At 41.5% G+C, this 21,931-nt stretch overlaps 1 protein-coding gene across 16 annotated transcripts in view; it reads right to left on the bottom strand.

Annotated features, from left to right (window-relative positions):
• Positions 1–956: 956 nt before the first annotated feature.
• ptprsa (protein tyrosine phosphatase receptor type Sa) overlaps positions 957–21,931 on the bottom strand; it is a 278,620-nt gene continuing 257,645 nt past the window's right edge. For all 16 annotated transcript variants that reach the window (XM_037769716.1, XM_037769714.1, XM_037769722.1 and 13 more), the window contains 7 exons: positions 21,616–21,901; positions 15,957–16,135; positions 14,991–15,117; positions 14,728–14,853; positions 9,355–9,509; positions 6,027–6,162; positions 957–5,302 (listed from right to left, as the gene is read on the bottom strand). In XM_037769716.1, coding sequence (XP_037625644.1) covers positions 5,234–5,302; positions 6,027–6,162; positions 9,355–9,509; positions 14,728–14,853; positions 14,991–15,117; positions 15,957–16,135; positions 21,616–21,901 — 1,078 coding nt within the window. In that variant the 3' untranslated portion in view covers positions 957–5,233. The remainder of the gene's footprint in view (positions 5,303–6,026; positions 6,163–9,354; positions 9,510–14,727; positions 14,854–14,990; positions 15,118–15,956; positions 16,136–21,615; positions 21,902–21,931) is intronic.

Genomic DNA, 21,931 nt, shown 5'->3' on the forward strand with positions numbered 1-21,931 from the left:
CTGGATGAAAGGCTTGTGTTTGTAACGTAACCGTAATGTAACCACTTAAAAGATGGGTGAGTACTTGCTAACTTCTGACGTTTGTGTTTTTTTTTAACAATAACCACAGGTTTTATATTTGGTGATATTTACTGAAAATGCCATACAATACAGCCAACAGTAGCCTAAGTAAACTTTCAGGCGATCTCCATCCAGGACATTCCAATAGAAAACGATGCAATCAAACTGATTTTGTTGCTGACGCTTGCTTGCGTTGCATTCTGTTTGGAGGGTGTAATATGTAGGCTACACACATCCAAATACATTAGACCTCTCTGAGGTGTACACAATACATTCCCTCTAGATTTTTTTTGTGAACCCCCAACCTCAAAGCTCGAACTGTGCCTATGTAGTTAATGGAATGCCCGGTGCGCTAAAGGGTGCCTTGTGTGGCAGTACCGAACGCCAAAGGCCGTGACAAAGCCTCGATATTTGACGCCCTAGGAATGACAACGGGCTGGTATCAGTAGGCAGACAATCTGCAACCCGGTATCACGCCAAAGCATGTAATAGACCAGCCTGTCCACCAGAGGATAGCGTGTCAGCGTCGCGTTTTGCCTCGCCAAGGCATGAATATAACACATGTATGAAGGTGCATTACCAGCAGGGGTGACATGAATACAGAAAACCACGTCACAAACATCACTAAAAAACACGTCACAAATATCAAACAAAACACCGTTCTCGAACACCGGTCTCCTGGTTTAAAGTTCTGTGTTTGTTGGAACCATCCCCCTCCTTTTACATTGCAGTCAGTACAGACTACATGGCGTACAAATGACATGCCAAAAGCAAGAACAGTGTTCTTATTGCACGCTTTTGCCTCGCGTCATTCATACGCCCTGAGGAGAGATATCTAGAAGAATCACACCATCACATAACAAATGTTATCAGCAAACAAATCACAGGCAAACTGGTTTTCAGACAACATTTCTTTAATACAAAGTCAACATATCTACATACACAGTGGCTTTAAACCAATTATTGTTTCAGTTAGAAGTAACAGTTTGAAAGTGATAGCACTTGGCCCTCATACAAAGGAAAAACTATTTTGCTGAGTTTTTTTCATTTTGTCGGTATGTACTGTATATGTTCTGTTCTTCTCCATTTTTTGTTAGTGTTGTTTTTTTGTTAGTCCCGCCCCCTCCCCTCCACCAAATATTCTGTGACATATTCCAGTAAATTTGGCGTCTGTTTTCAAGAGTCTAGCATCTTTACATGAAGTCAAAAGAGTAACACATTGCACAAGCTTTCCAAAGACTTCCATGGTTTCACTTTTGGCATTTGGGCCAGGTCTTTTTTTAGTTCCAAAAAGACTTCAGTTCAGGATTTTAAGTTCATCGTGAAACATCTCAAGGTTCCCACTGTTCAGAAATGACGTGCTGGAAATGTGAATTTGCAGCAAGTTTTTGGTTGTCTTGGTCTTCCCTTGTGTTGCATCGCACTGCTCTGTTTCATTGAGTCCTGATTTCTTTCTGCATCCCACAACGAAACATGGCTGAACAAAAAAAAAAAAAACATGGTATGGTTCTATACAACGCTTAAAAACGCTCCAGGGAGAAAATAAATCAACATGGCATGTTGCAACTGAGCTACGTATGGCCTTTAGCAAAGCTGCATTTGTCCATCAGATGATAATCAATGAGATATTTTTGGATATAACACCTTGGCATGTTAGGCAGTTGGGCAGCTGGGGGACATTCTGGGGAACTTTTAAGGAATGAAAAAACACCTTTGGGTGCTATTGTTTCTCACATTAGTGGATAAATTGAGAATCTACACCTTCGTAATCCCCTTTTTGTTGGAATTTGAGAAGTTGGAGGTGTAATTACTTAACGAGAATCAGCATTTAAACCCATAGTTGCTGTAGTTCCACGCTGTGAAAGAGAAAAGTCCATCTTATCTAGTAGACCCTTGCTAATGCCAGGGTAGAAAAAAGTCCACATTGAGAATGAGAACGTAACAGGACCTTGAATTGATGGTTGATTAGCAATTCAAATGGTTAGCGAATGGACTAACTTCCCATCCTGAGCTAAATTACACCAGCAGATCTCCGATGCTGATTGCATGCCCTCATTGAGGCTATAGGTGTGAGAACAGGAGCTGGCTTGTTTCCCAGTTTAACTGCTAGCAGGGGAAATTAAAGGCAGAAAAAAAAAGCGAGTGGTAATTAAAGACCAGGGAGCAGGGCTGGAGAAAGAACATTTCAGAAGGAGAGAAAACAGGCTTTACAAACACCAGGAAGTCGTACACGAGCAGAACCTCCATCTTTGTGATTCTGTTCCCGCTCAAAGTATGAGATTCTGAGGGTCAAATGATACAAATACATATAATCTATATATTTGTTTATTTACAGGTATATTCTAGATCATAGTGGATATCTAACAAAATGAATGACCACATTATGTCAGAAAATAATAAAAGTAAAAAAAAAGAGAAAGAACTTATAAGAGAATAGGATTTTCTTAAAAACTGTGATAGTCTGTACATGATCATACAAGGTACAGTACGTCAAGTTGGGCTGATATAGCTAATAAAGAAAGGTCAATTATGGAATTTTTGATTAGATATTTTGTAGACCAGTTCATCAATCAACAGTTGCTAAAAAAAACAAAATCAAAATAATACTAATGCCTACAAGTTAATGATAATAAAGAATCTCAACAAGGTTTAAAAAATGGCATCTCCTCATCGGCACAGGATCTACCCAAAGGTAGAAACATTGGTGAGTGGAGGCAAAGCACGCTTTTTCCTCAAGAAAGTTCTCTAAGATTACAAAAAACAAACACACTAACAAAAAGAAAATTAAGAAAAAGTCATAATTTCAAACATGAGCACTGGGTGGTATAAAAAAAAGATGATGAGGAGAAAAATGTAATTAATACTAAGTGTTTGGATATATCTTTATATTCTGCATTTAAATATATATGCGTGTGTGAATGTGCACTATGTATATATATATATACACATACATAATGCACACGTTCACACAGACATGTTATACTTAACATTTCTACAGTGAAAAAATAGAATGTCTTTTAACGTAATATGAACAAATAAGCATTTCTCTTTTCCTGCTAATTTTTAAAAAAATGTGATACAACATCTCTGTTAAAAAACTAAACCGAAAACAAAATAAAAAGTCAACTATGTAATGTAAAATAAGTCGTCATAATACAACAGTAATGTTTTTCATAATGTTACAATAACAATAAGGCTTTTTTGGAAATAAGAAAAGATTACACACAGTTCTGTCCATCGCTCTGGTTTTTGTGCACACCCGTCGGAAACCTCCGCAGAACCCGTACACTCGTCTGTACCAAAGCACTGATCTCAAAATGAAGATTTTTTTTGTTTTATATATCAGACACATATACATTAGTGCGTCAAATCCAACCTGCAGTTGTTTTGGGGGGATATTTGTTTCAAGTTTCTTTTTTTTCCTTAGGGATGTGCAAGTACCGAAGAATTTCATTATCACATCATGGCATCGAGATCCAACGTGGCTGCCTGGTCTGGCTGTGTCACCCACAGAGACATCATCTATAAAACGGAGGAAGGAGAAAAACCAAAGCAACTACTTTGTTTATCCACCTGTTACCAAACACACACACAGTGGAACTAAAAGGCCAATTTTTCAACCACATGAACGCACAGCTTTGTAATTGCAACAGGCCTCTGCCACTCTTGAGTGTCTTGTACAATGAAATAGATGATTATAGAGGAAGGAGGCTGGGGGGAAAAAAAAAAAGGAGAGGTGGAAAAGACCGGTGGACGATGTTGTCGTGTGGATGCACTTTTCAGTCACGCCCGCCTCGATCGGCGCGAGCAGTTAGCAGAGCTGGCATCTTTTGTTCGTCAGTTTCCTCTCCCTCAAGAGTCACACTTACAGCATACACGAGATAAGCAGCATGTTTGGTTTTGACAGAAAACTAAAAAAGATAATTCCTCATAAGACAAAAAAAAGTTCCAAACAATGATGATGAGCGTTGGTCACTGTACACAAAGAAAGCCCAGACTCTGCGGCGATCCTTGTTTGGTTGTTCCGTTTTGTTCCAAAGCTTTTTGCCCACCAGATTTATTTCTTGTTCAAAAAAATGGTGGATGTTTAACACCGAAGCCCCATGATGCGATGGTTCTGAAGAGAGGAGTGATTGTAAAAAATCATGGGACGCGATGGCCATTTGTCCCCGTGACCATCCGTGAGACAAACCGGCCGCAGCTTCTAGCAACAGCCGAGGTTTTCCCCCCCTGATTTCTCTGGTGACTGAGCCTCCTGGGGCTCCTCTTAAATACACTGTGGTACTGTTTCAACATCACCGTGGTTACCTGGCTTGGGATACTGATTTCACACAATTCATGACTGATCTTAAGATATGTGTTGCTGCTTTCTTCCCCGCGACCACTGACGGTGCCTTCTCTAAACTCGTAAGCGCTTGAGAACAGGCAGTTATGTGATGTGTACTTTAATAGTTTCCACACAAATTATGCATATCATTAGTGGGATAGAAAACTTATTTGATGCTAGATGGTAGTGTTCTCGTGCTCGTTACATTTCCACTAATTAGATTTTTTTATGTCTTACCAGAGTTTGGGGGAAAACCATTTGTGTTCACACCACAATTTGGTCTGGATATCACTCACAAAATGTGTCGATAGAAATACTTGAACCCCCTTTTACACCCAGGAATATCAAAAAAACAAGAAAGTCACCCCGTCTTGGCTACATCCATCTGCCTTTCATCGATTTTTGCCTTCTCCTTCATGAACTGTTGCTTGTTACCGTTGTATCGCAAAGATATTTTTGAGAAGAGAAATGTCCACGAATGTTTACAATGTCCTCCACATTGAAACACTTGAGGTAAGGTAAGCAGTCTGACACTTTGATCGATTCCCGCCCCACAACTTGAGCCACAGCGTCTGGTTCCTCTCCTGATGAGGGGTTTTCTTTACTTGATGATGGGCAATTTTCCCCTCGCTTCCTCACGAAGGGTCTCTTAGTCGAATTGGAATTATTCTCAACTGGTTGGTTGGGCGCCGTCTTCTAAAAAAAAAATCTACAATAAGATCCTGTTTGGCGTGTCTGAATTAGAGATGGTGGTGTTATCATCGTCTGCTTTCAAATTTCAAAGTTTCTATGGCTCAGGAGACTGTTGAGGGGGGCGACTGGATTCTGGGGGGAAGAGATGGCTTTTTACGTTGCATAGTGATCAAAGCTTCCTAAGTACTCCAGAGCTGCGTGATAGCAGAATTGGTACTCGTCCTGTAGGGAAGAAACACACACATGCATCAGAAAGAAATCTCAGCAGTAGTGTAAAGAGTTTGCTATGATAATGAGAGATTAGCAATTTCTGACAACTTCAATTTAGAACAAATTACAGTACTTGTTGAGGCAGACAATGTACTCACAGAGATTAAGATATAAAGGTGATTTCTAAATAGAATTTTACTGAATTGTTCAACTAACTTGCTGCAGGTCTTTTAACATATTTATGGCACTTCGCCTCCATTAAACCATAGTACAATTACGTGTCCCCCAAAACTAGAAGCACTGTATGGCTGTGTCCTAAATCATTCACTCCTCCCTACTCACTAATGCACAAAATGCTGTGAGTGAATTTAAGTTATTCCTGGTAAGATGTGATGCAGCGTATATGTCTGGGGATTTTATTGTGAAAGGTAAAAAAGGAAGGAGTAAAGCCGAGCACTGCTGTTACCAATGTGGAGGCAAAAAATGTATTTTCCTAAATTAAAAGTTACAAATATTATTATTTATTTATTTAATTATTATTCTCTTCCTGTTGGTAAGACTGTTGGTAACTGGTGAACTGTTCATTTGTATTATATGACAGGTTGTTTATTACAAATATACAATCATTTGAGTCCACTATATAGGGTATAATAATTCTCACTATTCCGACAGCACTACAAAATGGCAAACTCATTGATTTGGGACACAGTCTATGTCTTTGTGTGTGACCTCTGACCTCAGTCTGGACCATGGCTGGCCTCTGTGTCCGGAGCATCTTCACTGTCTGGAAGATATCAACCACGCCTTCATAGCGCATTCGCTCCAGGACGATGCTGAGGGTGATGAAGACTCCGGTCCGGCCAACGCCAGCACTAGAAACACATAATTGACAAAGTTAAGACCTGCAAAATAACAGTCATGTTTCAATCATTTCAATCCTCTAAAATGATGCTAGATCTACAACAGGATTTCAGCTCCGACTGCCTTGAAGAGTTAACCGTTCGAAAACTTTGACAGTCAGAAATCCCGCAGCAGAGCAACGCAACAGCGGCATCGGCAAGGACGCAATCTGCATGTGTATCCATTTTGACTTCTCGTCGAACACAAAACGAGTCCTCAAGGACACGCAGACGCACTCCAAATCAGGCACACAAACAACTGAGCAAACATTTTGTCTCATTAAGCCCCTCCCATGTGCCTGCTGCTGCTCTCCAGAAATACTGAGTCTTAACTCCCATCCTGAAATACTTGAGAGCTGCCTCTCTAAGCTGCTTTGCTGTGAAATGACTTCCACTTCACCAATGGAACAATAATTGATATGACAACAGATTTATTTGGGCTTCTTCCACCCGCCGATGCTATTTTGTTGAGTGGAGAATGAAAGCTACGGCTGCTGCTAGCAGGCACTTCTGGTTTGTGTGTGTGCGCCTACAAGTGTGTGTCTGTAAGATAGACGTAGGACAAATAATAACTGGTATTATTTCAAAATAAATTCAATGATATCGAACACAGTAGTTATTGAGCCTAATCATGCAGAACATATGACCGCCCTGAACACCCACTACCAACCCACACGCCGCAGTATCTCTCAGCCCACCCAAAGCCTCTTCCTGGGAGTCAGTCACAGCTTGTCACATGGACTCTTAAACTCACTCGGAGCTCCTCTCCCTCTCTCTCTCTCTCTCTCTCTCTCTCTTTCTCTCTCTCCAGGAAGATCAACTCTCCAAATCTGAAGGCTCGCCGAGCCGCTGCAGACTGAGAGGATTTGGTGTCCCCATTCACAGGAAGTAATCAGGCAATTAATGACAAAAAGCATGTGGGTCTATTAGATAGTGGCTGAGGAGGAGGAAGAAGAAAAGAGGGTGGGAATGGAAGGAAGAAAGGAGGGCCGGGAGAATGGACGGATGGATGGAGAGGAAAAATAAGAGTGAGAGAGAGAGAGGATTAAGAAATAGACAGAGGGATGACAGACGGGGAAGGCCGGTGACAGAAGACGAAAGAGTAAGAGAAAAGGAAGGCATAAGCTCTCCACTCGGAGATGAAAAGCCTGACGGAGGAGGGAGGGAGGGAGAGGATGATAGGGAGGAGCGGGAGGTGGCTATGGTAGTGACAGACAAAGAAACCTAAAGCTTAATTCATTTTTTTCCCCACATCACTACTCAAAGAGAAACTTCTTTCCAAAATTAGATATCTGCCTTGAAAAAAAAAAATACTTGTTAAAAAGTACAAAATTACCAAAAAGTATTTAAAAGGGACTGCAGGTGACTTAAGCACCCGATTAACAGCAGAGCATTCTAATGATTTACTACACTGTAGGCTGCAGACGTTTTGTGTTAATCCTCTTATTGTGCTCCAAAGAATCTAACGGAGTTCACCGAGATGTGTCAGGGATGCCTCAACTGTGCATTTGGCAGCTGAATATGACATCATGCGACTCTTGCGGTCCAGTTTAATACTCCAGTCCTGCAATAACCGATCCTTTTGCTTTAAGACAGCTCGCTCCACCTCCAATAACTCTTATAGCTGACTCATAGAAGGGAGGAATAACTCAGTCTTATGGGAGCTTCCCCGACACGTCTTACAACTCCCGGGGGGCCATTTCATGGCTGGTGACATCATTGCTTTTTAATACAGGGGAGGTGATGTCATGTTTGATGATGTCATGGCGCCTTTGCGATAGAAACGGGGAGAAAAAGCGACACCGAATCTGTCCCAAAAGTAAACCATTTTTATGAGGCAGCAAGGAGATTATGCAGTGTTATTATTATGTGTTAACACATTTGTTAGCAGAATCACATTCAAAGGAACGATTGTATTCTTAAAGCTTCTTTCTGAATCATGAGAACCCATGTATAAAGGATCAAACACAGGTATGTGTCTTTGTTAAAAGGAATTTGTAGATATTTCTTTTGTTCTTTACTTGCAAAAACATCAAAGATGTCCATTGTTCGGCAACAAAACGTCTAATTCAGCTGGATCCCACTCAAGGTCTATCGATGAATAAGAAAAACCTAAAGCCTTGGTGTTGACCACTACCAAATATCGGTTTCTACCTGGGTCCAGCGTGTCAAGTTAATGATGAAGGTTACCTTGGAAGCTACAGCCACGGTGATAAAAATGCATCACGGAGCTATATCATAAAAAACCAAACAGAATGGCTGTATCATTTCATGTGCCTCCTCTTTGCAAATGCCAAGCCGCATCTCAGCCTTATCAATTATGGAGGACATGGGCCTGTGAAGGTGCAGAGGTGGTGTTCTGCGGTGGCAAAAAGGTGAGGAGGGATCGTATCTGGCGATGCTGTTAGAGCTGCACCGCAGGAGGTGCCGCGCTGCAAGAACAATAACTACCTTAAGAATTGATTTAATCTCGTCTTGAGGCTTAAAGCCTTATGTCTCTTTCAAGGAGGAAAGCTTTGGAGTGCAGTCTGAGGGCGAACAAGTTGCAGTGCCTGGAAATACGGCACATCACGCCCCTATATTCAAGAAAACCTAATATATGATTAGGGGTACTTTGTGTAGGATTTGGCGGCAGCCCTCCGCTCACTCCTCCCTTTCCAAGACTGCGGTAACGTGAGCTGCCAAGTGCCAAACCGTGGAAACGCTGTTCGCCTCCTTCAGAGAGCCATCCTTATCATAATAACACTACTTTAGGAGCAACGGAGGTCAGATGGCGATACCACGGTTTGACACTCTGCGGCTCACAAGCGTGTTTAAGAACAACGGTGGCCTTCAGCTAACGTAAAAACGTGAAAGGCTCTCTCTAGAGCCAGTGTTTGGTTTGTCCGTTCTGGGCCACTGTAGAAACATGGCAGACTCCATGAAGAGGGCCCGCTCCCTACGTAGATACGAAGGGCTCATTCTAAGCTAACGAAAACACAACGATTCTCAGTTTTCAGGTGATTAGAAACTAATGAAAACATATTTCTGAATATTATATTCCATTTCTGCTAATAAATCCCCCGAAATGTTACACACTGTTCCCCTTTACAAAAATAATGCAATTTGGTTCTTTGATGCTGTGGTGTAAATGTGGTGCAACATGACAGTGAGAGCCGTTGTTACCTGCAGTGGACAGAGATCGGTCCATCCTGTCCAAACTGCTCCTTGGTTTTATGCACCTGGCCAATGAAATCAATGAATCCCTCCCCGGATTTGGGCACGCCTTGCTCCGGCCAATCGGTAAACTGGAACTGCCTTACTGTTCGAGACTGACCATCCTGCAAATACAGAGAAAAGGAAGTGAGAATAGAGGACGGAGGAGAAGAAGCAAGAGGAGAGATGAGAGGAGAAAAGGCATAAGTAAAGAGCAAGAAGAGGAAATATGGAAAAAGGGTCAGATAGGATCTTTGTGTTTTTTTATACTCCACACCCTTTGGATTATTTTAAGAACATAATACAGATGATGCAACACTGATAAAAGGTCTATTTTCTAAAATTACTTTTTCTCCAGAAAAATAAATGTACGATACACACATCTCACCACCACGGAGAGACAGTGCGTCCTCTCCTCTCCCACCTAGCTCCTCTACCTCCAACCCCATTGTCTCTATTTTCTCCCGTTATGTGAGTGTGTGTGTGTGTGTGGGGGGGCACGAGTAGGTCCTAGTTAAAGCTGATCAATAGTGTATCTGCCATGACAAGCGTCTTCTCCCAGACACCATGTTGAATAGGATAATCCTGCAATGCGATCGATGGAGCGACCTGATGGATGGAGGTAAGAAGACAGGGCTAGCGGAGCAGGAGGCGGGATTGGACGGAGAAAATTGAAAACAAAAACCCTGACACGCTGACAAGCCCGCTAGACAAAACGTCAATCTTAACAATTTAATCTTATATTGATTCTTATAATCTTGTGTTAGTGGAGCAAATGCATTGGCTTCCAATGCAAACAAAAACATTAAGATACATTTTTACAATCAGGTGGCATCAAACTAGGACAGGTGAATTGATCTGCTTTATTTTCAGAGAGCCGATCATCGTGTCTGAGAATGCAAAGTCAATACTTGCGTCCTTGTAAAGAAAGTTCTCTTCGAGTTGTCTCGGAGAGAATACATGTCTCACGAAAGTGAGCAGAGAGAGCAATTTCTTTGCATTTTGAGACGGGCCGTCTAGAGCCGAGCAATTAAGACAAACAGGTGTTCACTTCTCCAGTTGTTTCTCACTTCTCTTTTACACATGATCAGTAATTCTCACACATTCCCTTCCCATTTGTTCACACTGCAAATGCTCATTTGGCAAGTAAATCATGTTACTTCGGATCTATTTGTCATTTTGATGTTATCCGGCTATTAGATGGTGCAGAATTATAGACTCTAAAACTAGGTTTAGAGGGATTTTTGTCTAAATTGTGTTATAGAATCAAAGTGATATGTAAGAATGTGAACTGCGTGAAACAGGTAAAACTTTGTTGGGAAAGTAACTAAACACATTCTCTGCACTTGTTTGAGTAGCTCGATAATGATAAACAAATTACATTTATGCACAGTGAATTGGTAAAAAGATAACAATAAATGTGTATCTGATTCGCTACAAGCTTAGAACAGCCTGTGGCTAAGCAGTGTGTAAGGGGCTAACTGCAGGCATCTATCCACACTGCTTCTACTTTAAGGAAGAACTGTATACATTACTGGATTATAGCAGTTACGTTTGTCTCCTGAAGTAGATGTTTTGTCAGGTAATCTTCATGCTTTTCTATCATAAAGAATGATTCATGACCACACTGGCTGCTGGGTGAAAACAGCTAACAGTTAATTTTCTCTGGTTTCAAGGTATCATCCAGTCCAGCGAACACTTACACAATGGATGATAGGGGATAAAAATAGTATCATGTCAGGATAACATATGCAGAGAACACTTAACAAAAAACTTTATATCAGGGGTCTCCAACCGTTTTTCCTCTGAGAGCTAATTTGACAAAATGAAAGCGGCCGAGAGCTACTCATAGCACCGAGCTGCACATCGCCAATAGCAGACTTCTGCCTTACTTTTATGGTCCTTTAATAAAGTTTCAGCCGCCACAGTCATCGCCTCTTGTTACAATCCCGCCATAGTAACCACGAGTCTCCTCTTTACAGACATGCCCACTTTATGATAATCACATGCAGTCATAGTCAAGACAGCACACTGACACACTGACAGCTGTTGTTGCCTGTTGAGCTTGAGTTTGCCATGTTATGATTTGAGCATATTTTTTTATCTAAATGCAGTACCTGTGAGGGTTTCTGGACAATATTTGTCATTGTTTTGTGTTGTTAATTGATTCCCAATAATAAATACATATATACATTTGCGTAAAGCAGCATATTTGCCCACTTCCATGTTGATAAGAGTATTAAATACTTGACAAATCTCCCTTTAAGGTACATTTTGAAGAGATAAAAAATGTGCGATTGATTTGCGATTAATCAGGATTAAATATTTTAATAGATTTTTGCCTTTTATTGGCCTGGCTTTTTTCTGTGGTTATTGTCAAATCTGGTGTGCGCTTGCGAGTCTGCTAACATCGCCTTAATGTTACTGGGTCACTGATGTAATCTTGTTGAATTGACAGCTGATTGACAAATAATCATTTTGTGTCAGAAGGAGGTGGGATGGCAGTGAATTTCATTAGATAGAAATGTAAACAGGTTTACAAAGTGACTTTGTGTTAACAAATTTATGCACATATCTTTTTAACCTTTAGTGAACCACTCAGAAACGGTAGCAAGCTACATGTTGCTCTGTGTCAAAAATGACATACATCATATTGAAATAATATGATATAAACAATTACCTCAGGCTCTATATTCATCATGGATGTTGTCACGGTGGCTGCGCTACATTCATGTTCATTCATTCATTCTGATTTTTGCCATGAGCTAATCACCCCCCTCTAATGCCAGCATGCTAAATGCAGATGGCGAGTGAATGCTGCAGCTACTACATGTCAAAGGATCTACATAATCTGTCTATTGAATGTTGGTACTCTGAATGCAAAGTCCTGTTGTCCTGTGTGGCAGTATGCACCGTGTTAGCTGCTGACATGTTTCTGCACCGATACCGCCAAGATGTATTCTTGTACATTTATTGTACATGACAAAACACAGTGATTTGGATTCTAATAAGCTAAGCTCCATGTGCCGACTCTCATTGTACAACATCTCGTGTCTCTTCCCGTTTTATGACTCATTGCATGTTTCCTTTCTTTCGTCGCCTTTGTTTTTCATCTCAAAAACATTTTTGCCTCGGCGGGGGGATTAAAAGTGAAAAGAGGGGCAAAGACAACAACACAATAAACCGAGCACGCCGAAGAAAGAGGAGAGAGAAAAAAAGAGAGGAAAATTTTACACACAACCTGAGGGCCCACGCAGCGTGTCAAATTGTGTGATTAAATACGTGACTGGCTCGCTAGATGCGAGTGTTGAGGCGTGGAGTCTATGCTATTACTGTGCAGGGGCGTGCGATGTACACAAACACACACACACTCTCTTGGCCATACATATACAAACACATTATGCATGCATGTACATCTACGTAATCTATGGTATGTAGGATTACATACACAATCTGTAATATAGAGTTAAAAACCTCCAACACACAGCTACATGTACAGTGCTAACCTTCACTTTCACACCTCCATAAACCGTATCTCTACTATCATCTTCTCTGTTTTGTTTCCTTAACTCTGATGATAAGCTTTGACTAGGACCTATTACGCTCATTTTCAGGTGTATACTTGTATTTTGGGTTTCTACTAGAACATATTTACATGCTTTAATGTTCAAAAAACATTTTATTTTTCTCATACTGGCTGTGCTGCAGCACCTCTTTTCACCCTCTGTCTGAAACACCCTGTTTGAGCTCCTGCATCCGCCCTCACGAAAAGCCCAGTCTGCTCTGATTGGTCAGCTGGTCCACTCTGTTGTGATTGATCAACTGAAACAAACTCTTTGGACTCCGCTCCAGCTCCGCTCTAACTAGCTTTGTTTGAGGGCGTGCCAAACTGGCCGCTAGGCAGGTCTTATGAAAATGTGTTACTTGGTGACATCACCACGTTACGGAAGAAAAGGCGGGACTTCAAGCAAGGCGTTTCAGGCAGTTCAGTAGCAGTAATTCTGTGGGGGAGAGTATCTCCTTTTGGCCTGGACTTTGGGCTACGTTACTTTGCAGACCATTTCCATGCAGAAAAAAATGTATAACACACTAAATAGGTCCTCTATAAAACACACATGCTGTAAAAACTTGTGTGTTGAATGTATGTGTTCTTGTGTGTTAAAAAAATTTAAAATATAAAAAATACAAAGGTGTGTGAGTGTGTATGTATGCATGAGTGTGTATATTTGTGCTGAGAATAGCAAAGATAAGATGTAGATAAGCATGTGGCAGAAAATAAGCCTGTGTACACATTTGTGTGTGTGTGTGTGTGTGTGTGTGTGTGTGTGTGTGTGTGTTTGAGCCTGTTAGGACAGGCATTTTGCACACTACACAGGGTTATGTATAAAAAAAGTGTGTGCGTGCGTGGGGGGCTGAAGGCATACCAGCTTAAACAGCATTTATGTCTGATTTCCACACTGTGGATAGTGTGTCTGTGTGTGTATAAGTGTGTGTGTGTGTGCGGTGATATAATGTATTAATTTTTTTAATACCAACAGGACGACTGCTAACTAGCTGCCACACCGCCCGGGAAATCATTGGATATGTCAGCCTGTTTGGCAAAGAGAGGAAGCAGTTTTATTTCTGCTGCTGCTGCTTCAAACTGCTCGACCTAATTGGACCCAAAAAAAAAAAGAAATCCTGAGGTAAAAAGATAACTGCAGTAGTGTGTGGAGTAGGCTATAAACAGTTCAGGGCAAGAAAAGTCACTTAGCTTGTGAACTCTCATTAATATGTGAACAAAGTTACTTTCAACAATAAGTCATCATGACATCTTGTTTTGTGTGGAAACCCATCTAACTACAGAGGAAAATTACAATATCAGAGCCTTTTTAGAAACTTTTGAGGATGATGTTTCTGTGTTTATGTGACCTACTTTTCCTTAACCTGCTTAGTCTCCTACATTTCCCACACTCCAGTGAAGGGTGGGTCGCCGGTGCAATTGTGGAAATTACAGCATAATTTGGTACTGCATTGCATTCTGGTCTTTTGAGAAAGCGGCGTCTCTGGATATTGCGCGATTATTGAAAGCTTCATATTTACTATTGATGTTTAAGTATGCTGACAACAATTCAATACAAAAATATTAAGAGGTATTTAAAGTTGAATCGGTGTCAACAGAGGTTACCCAGCAACACACTGTTCTCATTTCAAATTGAATGTGTAACTCCCCAACGTTTTCTGATCAAAATGCTGCAATAACTATGTTTGTTAAAAACTGTTTCGTTGGTCTAAATTTACTGCTATTTCCCACCTGTCAACCTACTCAATCCACATCCAACACTCCCAGGTCTCATGTCTTACCCTTGCGTCTGTGACCTTGAACTCTCGGAGGATGTACTGGGGCATGTTGTACTCCGCCATGGGATCGACCACAAAGTACTGGTACCTGGCAGAGCGCTCCGCCGGCCAGTACTGGTGACACTTTTCCTGTTTCAGCAAATAGACAAACCATTTTTTTCATTATATTTTGACGATTCACTCATGCTTTTTTTTTTTCATTTTCTTTTTCAGGTTAAGACATAACATAAGTGAAATGTTTGTGTCCTTGTGTGTTTATGTCCTACCCGTCCCATCTCTCTCAGTTTGGTCAACATGACTACAATAGTGGAGTTGTTCTCCCAGAGCATCCTCCAGAAGTCTTCTGTAGTCTCTGCCAGAGGGCCCTGCGTGGCGATGTAGGCCTTCTGTTGCCTGTATACAGTAACACCATATTAAAAGTGATAGATATAAACGAGTAATACGTTATCTTGGAGATCATGAAGACAACAAAAGCAATACATATACATTTGCTGTTTGAATTAGGTATCTTCCTTTCACATATAAATCATACCCCCATTCACCTTATCTACCTTCTCTTCACATATGTATCTCTACATTTTAAATGTACGTCTTGAATTATTAACCCATTTGTGCCCAAAGACTATATTTAGCATAATAACAAAAAATGCCACAACATTTGTTCTAATTGATCAAAAAATTTGAAATTTGGTACGGACATACTTTGGTCAAGCATCCAACAGTACAACTCTGACATTTTTAGATCACATGAACAATCAAAGTCAGGATTTATGAAAAATTAGGAAAAACACTGACATTTTGCATATTAAATGTTTTCCATATGAAATATTACACTGCATATGTGCGCATATCTTTGATATTCAACTTGTTATGAGTTCATAGACACCAAATACTTGATTGTTCTTCTTGTAGTTTCTAAGATACAGTCATTTTCTTTTTTAAAATCATACTATATTTGGTATTTGGGCACATTGGACTTCTGTTATTTTTCTGTAATATAAAGACCAAAGACTAGATATAGTATAATAAGATAAACTCACTTTTCAGCCAAACAGTTTGACCAGTTTTTAAAATGTAGGCATGCCCAGAGAACACTACCGAAAATGTCAGTAGGGGGCACAAATGGGTTAAAGGTGTGCCCTGGCAATATAAAAAAAAACAACCCAATATTGGCATCACCTCACACACGGCTCCTGCTGGCGTATTTCCCACCATCTCACCCCTATCCCTACCTGTATCCATCGATGAAGCTGGAATTGATGTAGTCGGATCCTTCCAGGCCTCTGATTGGCTGCAGGCAGACGCGCGTGGTTTCGTAGGGCATGATGTTGACCAGCCGATTCTTGAACTTGTTGCAGGGGAGGTTGGCGCTGATGAAGCGCGACGTGTGCGCTTTGGAGTTGGCCAAACGCTGGAGGGGGTGAAAGATGAAGGGATAGATAGATGGAGGGAATGGAGGGAAGGAATGCACAGAAATAGAGTAGAGAGGTAAAAATACAGAAGGAAAAAAAATGTTACACAGAAAGTGAGGAATGAAAGTTATGGAGGAGGAAGAAGATGAAAAGAAAGTACAGTAGTGAGGGGAAGAGGGAACGAATTGGTAAAAGCCACGGTAGTTACAAAGAGGAAAGAAGAGACGTGAAAAGAGAAGAGAGAGGAAGGAGAGGACGATAAAAGGAGGAGAGATGGGGAGGTGAAGAGGCAGGGGAGGACAGGTGCGAGACAGATAAAGAGGAGTATATCAATGACAGAAAGTAATAAAGCAAACACAATCTAATCTGCTCCGCCGATGATGACCCAGCTTCAAAGGGACATTGTTTATCAAGAATATGTTTATCGAAAAGCAATTCAAAAAACTTTATCCCCTTTTGCAACTTGTGGGGTCCTGCAGGGTCAGATGCAACGACGGGAAAATATGCCACACACCCAGACTAACAAGCCTCTGGATCAAGTCTGCACGAAACTGAAAACTCAACTAAAAGTGGGTTACCAGCGTCTTTGATAGTGGCAGTGTGATATGTGTGCATAAAACGCAGACTCACAAAGGGATGTTCAGAAAGATAAACACACACACACACACACACACACACACGGCGTAATGATCAAAACGAAAAGCTGCACTGCTACATCATCATCGTCATGGGGACCACAGTGGGTCAGCGAGTCTTATGATCGCCTCCTCTTGGCTTCAATGTCTCAACAAAGCATTCATGTGTGTGTGCTTGCTTGTTAGTGTTTGCCTGCAAATGGAAGACACCCTAATCAGATTGTCTATGGCCCCTTACAGACGGAGAAAAGTGTGGCGCACTGAAGACACCAGCGGCACCGCAAGAGGGAGGATAGAGAGACAGTTTCAACCGACCCTACTAAAAAGTAGGCGGGAATGCAGATTTATTGGTGCCTTCAAATGGGGTCGTGTTTACCGTGTTCACGAGAAGAGTCCATATGAACGCCCCCCCATCATGTGGTATTCACGTCCTCGTAATTGGAAGTACATGTTCCAATTTTCCAATCTCATCTTTGTCATTATGCCTTTGTATTTCCTGCATTATGTGACCCACTTGCTAGCTTGCAAAATTGTTAGCCTCTGTGGCTTCTAGACGCCAACAGTAACGTTAATATTGCCGTTGCTTAGCAGCAGCGTTCTCACGACTAAACCACTTAAACGCCAAGCATATTGTGTACACGACTTCCCATGTTGTAAACACGAGCTCACAAGTTTCATTTGAAGGCACCATATTTTCTGGACCTCGTGTCTCTCAATGTTTTTCAAAAGTGAAAGTGTTTTCTCCTTGAGGCCTAACTAACTGTTTCTCCCTTTTTCCCATTAGAGCGTTGTCCTCTCTTTGCCTCTAATTCCCCTATAGCACCAGTATCTCTGTGTCAGCGGCAGCTTGGAGTCCGTCCAGCCCTTCTCCTCCTCTCTTCCCTTCATCCCTCGCTACCGTCCTCCCTTTGATCTGTGTTTCACAAAAGGCACCTGGAAAGGCTCGAGGTGGCCTGGCAGCGCTAAAGAGGCCCTCGGCTGCACCGCCGAACGCAGCAGAGGGTGTAGGGGGAACGGAGCCAAACCTGGCAACCTGTCATCCAGCGGGGCAGAGAAGCACCTACAGTCGGGCATCTCTGGTCACGGTTTGCCAGCTCCTGTCCCATTTATAGTACAGTATATCTTTCCAAGCGGAAGGTGAGAGCTGATGTACGTTAAGCATGTTTCCCCCGGATAATCACGTTAGATGTCATGTGTCACAACACGGCTTAAAAAATAGTGATTATCCTAATCTTAACCTTCTCTAGCTATTAAACTAACAAACAATTAAACAATACATGTTTAATAATTAGCGCTGGGGGGAAAAAATCAATACAGCCTAGATACATAGATGTCAAGTATTGATCCTTTATTATATAAACTGGGCCCGGCTGCTATTCTGTCTTTCAGAGGTTGCAGCGGGCTCAAGCTTAAAGAGTGAAGATACTGGTATCATATGAAACTATAAAAACCTAAGGAATTGATATCAACCAATATCTTGTTAGCATGTTGGGAAGAACGCTAAATAATGCTCCAAAGTTACGCTAAATTTTGTCAAGGAAAAACCGCCATGGCCCTTTTCAAAGGGGTCCCTTGACCTCTGACCTCAAGATATGTGAATGAAATCTCTGAGATGAACAGAGTGAAAACTGTATCTTATTAGATAAAACAGATGTTGACAAACTGCATAATTTGCAGTTGAAACAAAGTAATAAATCGCAAAATATACTGTATCTTATCGCAATACTCATTATATCGCAAAATGTTTTAAATCGCAATAAGATCGTATCGTGATAATACGATCTCATGGGGCCTCTGGTGATTCCCAACCCTATTAATAATGCTAATGATGCGGCCTCAACGCCACTCAAAGCCTTGAGAAGTTCTTGTTAACTCCCTCTATCATTTTGATATAAAACTGAAGAGCATTTTTGTCTTCTTTTTTGCATTTGGATCCCAGTTAAAACTCTGAATTCCAAACCATTCCTTCGCCAGTCAATTTCAAACGGAACCCAGAAGCTCTTTTTTTTGTTATTTGTGTTGTGATTTGTGTACTGTATGTTGCTGCATACTTCTCCTGCATGTGGGTTATGTGCACAAGCATCGTCTGTGCATAAATCTTTCCCCAAACATGCACGTATTATGCCAGAAAGCACTAGTCTAACAGCTCCACGACAAAGCCCCTCATCTTGGTTCACTCTCCCCGCTGAACTCCTGTGAATCCCACCAGTCAGTCGCAGCTTAACTCTGTACGACACCGTTTCCCACCTGAGAATGACAACGCTCTCCCAGCCGTCCCCATAGTGCAGCATTCTGTCGAATCACTTCCTTAGTGCCAAGTTAGCATACAGTCGTCCCTTTGTTCATTAGCCAGACGTTCCTCCCTCCACTTGCCCCGCCATCCACCTCCATTTGTCATCATCAAGTATTAATTACTTAGCTCCCCCACCCTTCTTCGCGCACACCTCTCTTCTCTATCCTGACTGTGGCGTGGACGTTATTAATCCCCGGTTGACTCCTGACGCCAGCTCAGCATTATCCTTGTTACAGATGGCAATGGAGATTTCATCGCCGTTGTGCGCCGGTGAGTTAAAAAGAAAAAAAAAAAAAGGTCGAAACACACCAGCACTATTATTGTTTCTTGGCAGGGGGGCCGTGTTGGTGAACGGCGATGGGAAGATGATGGATGATTTGAGAGCGAGCGTGTGTGCAATTCAAGGTCAGCAGATACCGACTGGAGCGCCGAAGCTGAGGTGAGTTTATAAGTTGATGATTGTTAAGATCTTTAATGGAGATCTATGTAAACACCGTGCGCTGGCTGTTTATCCTCACCTACTGCTTTGTCATGGATTTCTCTAAAGAAGCAGACACTCTCTCTTTCTCTCTCAAACCTAAACTCAAATCCACGCTGCTTCCAGCAAAAAATCCTTTGTCTTATGCCTGCTAGATTAAACCCAATTTCTTTGCTTAAGCATATTATTCCAAATCCTCCAAAATGAACATTGGGGCCAAACAGTGAAGGGCTTCAATATGTTTCCATTTTCTAGCTTTGGAAATATAATAATTCAACTATCTAAGTGATTAAATCATTGAAGTGAGGCTCAAGAAAATAAGGGATTTGCTGTCTAGGCCTTCTGAGATTACTTGGGCAGCATGTACAGTATAAACTGACAAATAGCTGCCATGTAAATAAGGCTGCTTTCATCTCTATTCTACTTACCTGGGGCTGAAAGGTATTACATCTTCAGGAGAAGCGTCTTTATCTCATATTCTTGACTCTTTAAGCTCATTGTGTTATACATTTTGTTTTGATTATGTCTCCTCCTAAAACTCAGTTTGTCTGAGATGTAAGGATATGCTGTAAACTGCTTCTTATTCTCCCAGTTCCCCCAATCAGCTATACAGTAATCGTGTATTTCATATCTCCCCATTTAGTTCCACGGTTTCTATTCAAGAACTGCTATATGTTTTGTTCGACTACCAAAATGCAAAGAAACGTGTGAACATTAATCAAAAAGCCATTATTGCAAACAATAATTAAGCACTCTGCAAAAATAATGATGAGGAGCAAAAAATATGAAAGGCGAAGAAATTGGATTTGCGTCCAAAATAACTTCTGGGAAGATAAAGCTGGCAGCGAGCCTTATGTAAAAAGGCTTACGGTTGCTTAAGACAAGGCTACAGAACTAAAAAATCGTAGTGTTTATGCCTTTTTAGTTATGATTAAAAGTCCAAAGCGTAAAAAGTTAATACAGACACTGTTCTTACATGTCTGCTTTTTCTGATTTGCGGGTTGTCATGGCTTCAGGTCAGCTCGATCTGACAGCTTTTGAGCTGTCATTTGCAATTTTTAATTGGTACCTGTATTTGTCAAAACTCAAATAGGGTCATTACCATAATTTACATGTCAGACCCCAATAGTATTAAAGGCAGGTCCATCTGTGTTCGGTTACGTTTTTTTCAAATGGAAACGCCCACTCGCAAAAAGCAGTGATGTAGGTTACCAGAGTAAAATAATCGGAGCTAATCAATAAGGTTATGAATAATGTGAATGCTAGCACTAGCTGAGTCAAAGTTAGCTGTGCTAAGTTTAGAGATAACTGAAAGGGCTAGTTCAGATTTTTAAAGTGGGGTTGTATGTATACTCCGGTGTTCTGCGTGGTAAAATTTCTGCTTTTGTGAATGTAGTCTGGTGGCTTTGAAGAGAGCGATAGAACAGCTTCAGTTCCCCATCGGAGAGGGGAACTGAAGCCGTTAAATTGCGGTCTTCAAAGCTACAGACCAGACTCCATTCACCAAAACAGTCATTTTACTTTGCAGAACATGGGAGTTGCTGATCTTTCGGACCCACCTAACGTGGCGTCCGCACAGCAGTTCATTGCTTTGCTTCCATGCCGGTACTCCGGTCTGCTTCTCCAAACAGGGAGCGTGCCGACCGCCATCTAAGTTACCGTATGTAACGTTAATACACTGACTATAAGGATGTATATATATTTTACATGTAGCAGCGTCATCATGCAGAAACCTACGTCAGGTCACGTGGGAAAACGTTTTTAGAAGGGCTTGGGAAAATAGCATTTCGATGTTAAAACAAACGTACTTTGACCAAAATTTGAATGTTCGGATTTGAATACATGAAGAACACCACTGTGAAGCTACAGAATGATATAAAAACCTAACAAATAATATAAAAATAATGGATCCGCCCTTTAAAGTTAATCTGAAACACTTTATCATACACAGTTTATTACTGAAAAGAAAAAAGAGATAGAGCTTAAACTGTGTAAAACCCTGTCATTTCAGTTATAGCAATGTAGTTAAAAATAGCCACTAAGCCATTGAAGAAATCGCTCCGTTTCCCGTACCTTGAACTCTAGCTCCATGCCAGTGACGTGCTCGCCGCTCTCCACCTGGGCCAGCTTCTGGATGTAGGAATAGAGGCTCCGGGCCGCCACCTCAGTGTTGCCGCAAGCCACCGCCTCCAGCAGCGCGTCGTGAATGAAGCTATACTGGTCTTCCGTCTGCACCATGTAGTTCCGCTGCGAGCGCATCAGCGTCACGTGGCCGTAAATGTCGACCGTCTTCTCGTGCTTGATGCGTTCGAGCATGGCATCGATGACGATGAAGCAGCCTGTCCGGCCGACACCCGCACTGCAGGAAGGAAGGAGAGGAATGAGAAGA

The sequence above is a fragment of the Sebastes umbrosus genome, chromosome 5, assembly GCF_015220745.1.
Source record: "Sebastes umbrosus isolate fSebUmb1 chromosome 5, fSebUmb1.pri, whole genome shotgun sequence".
Lineage (NCBI taxonomy): Eukaryota > Metazoa > Chordata > Actinopteri > Perciformes > Sebastidae > Sebastes > Sebastes umbrosus.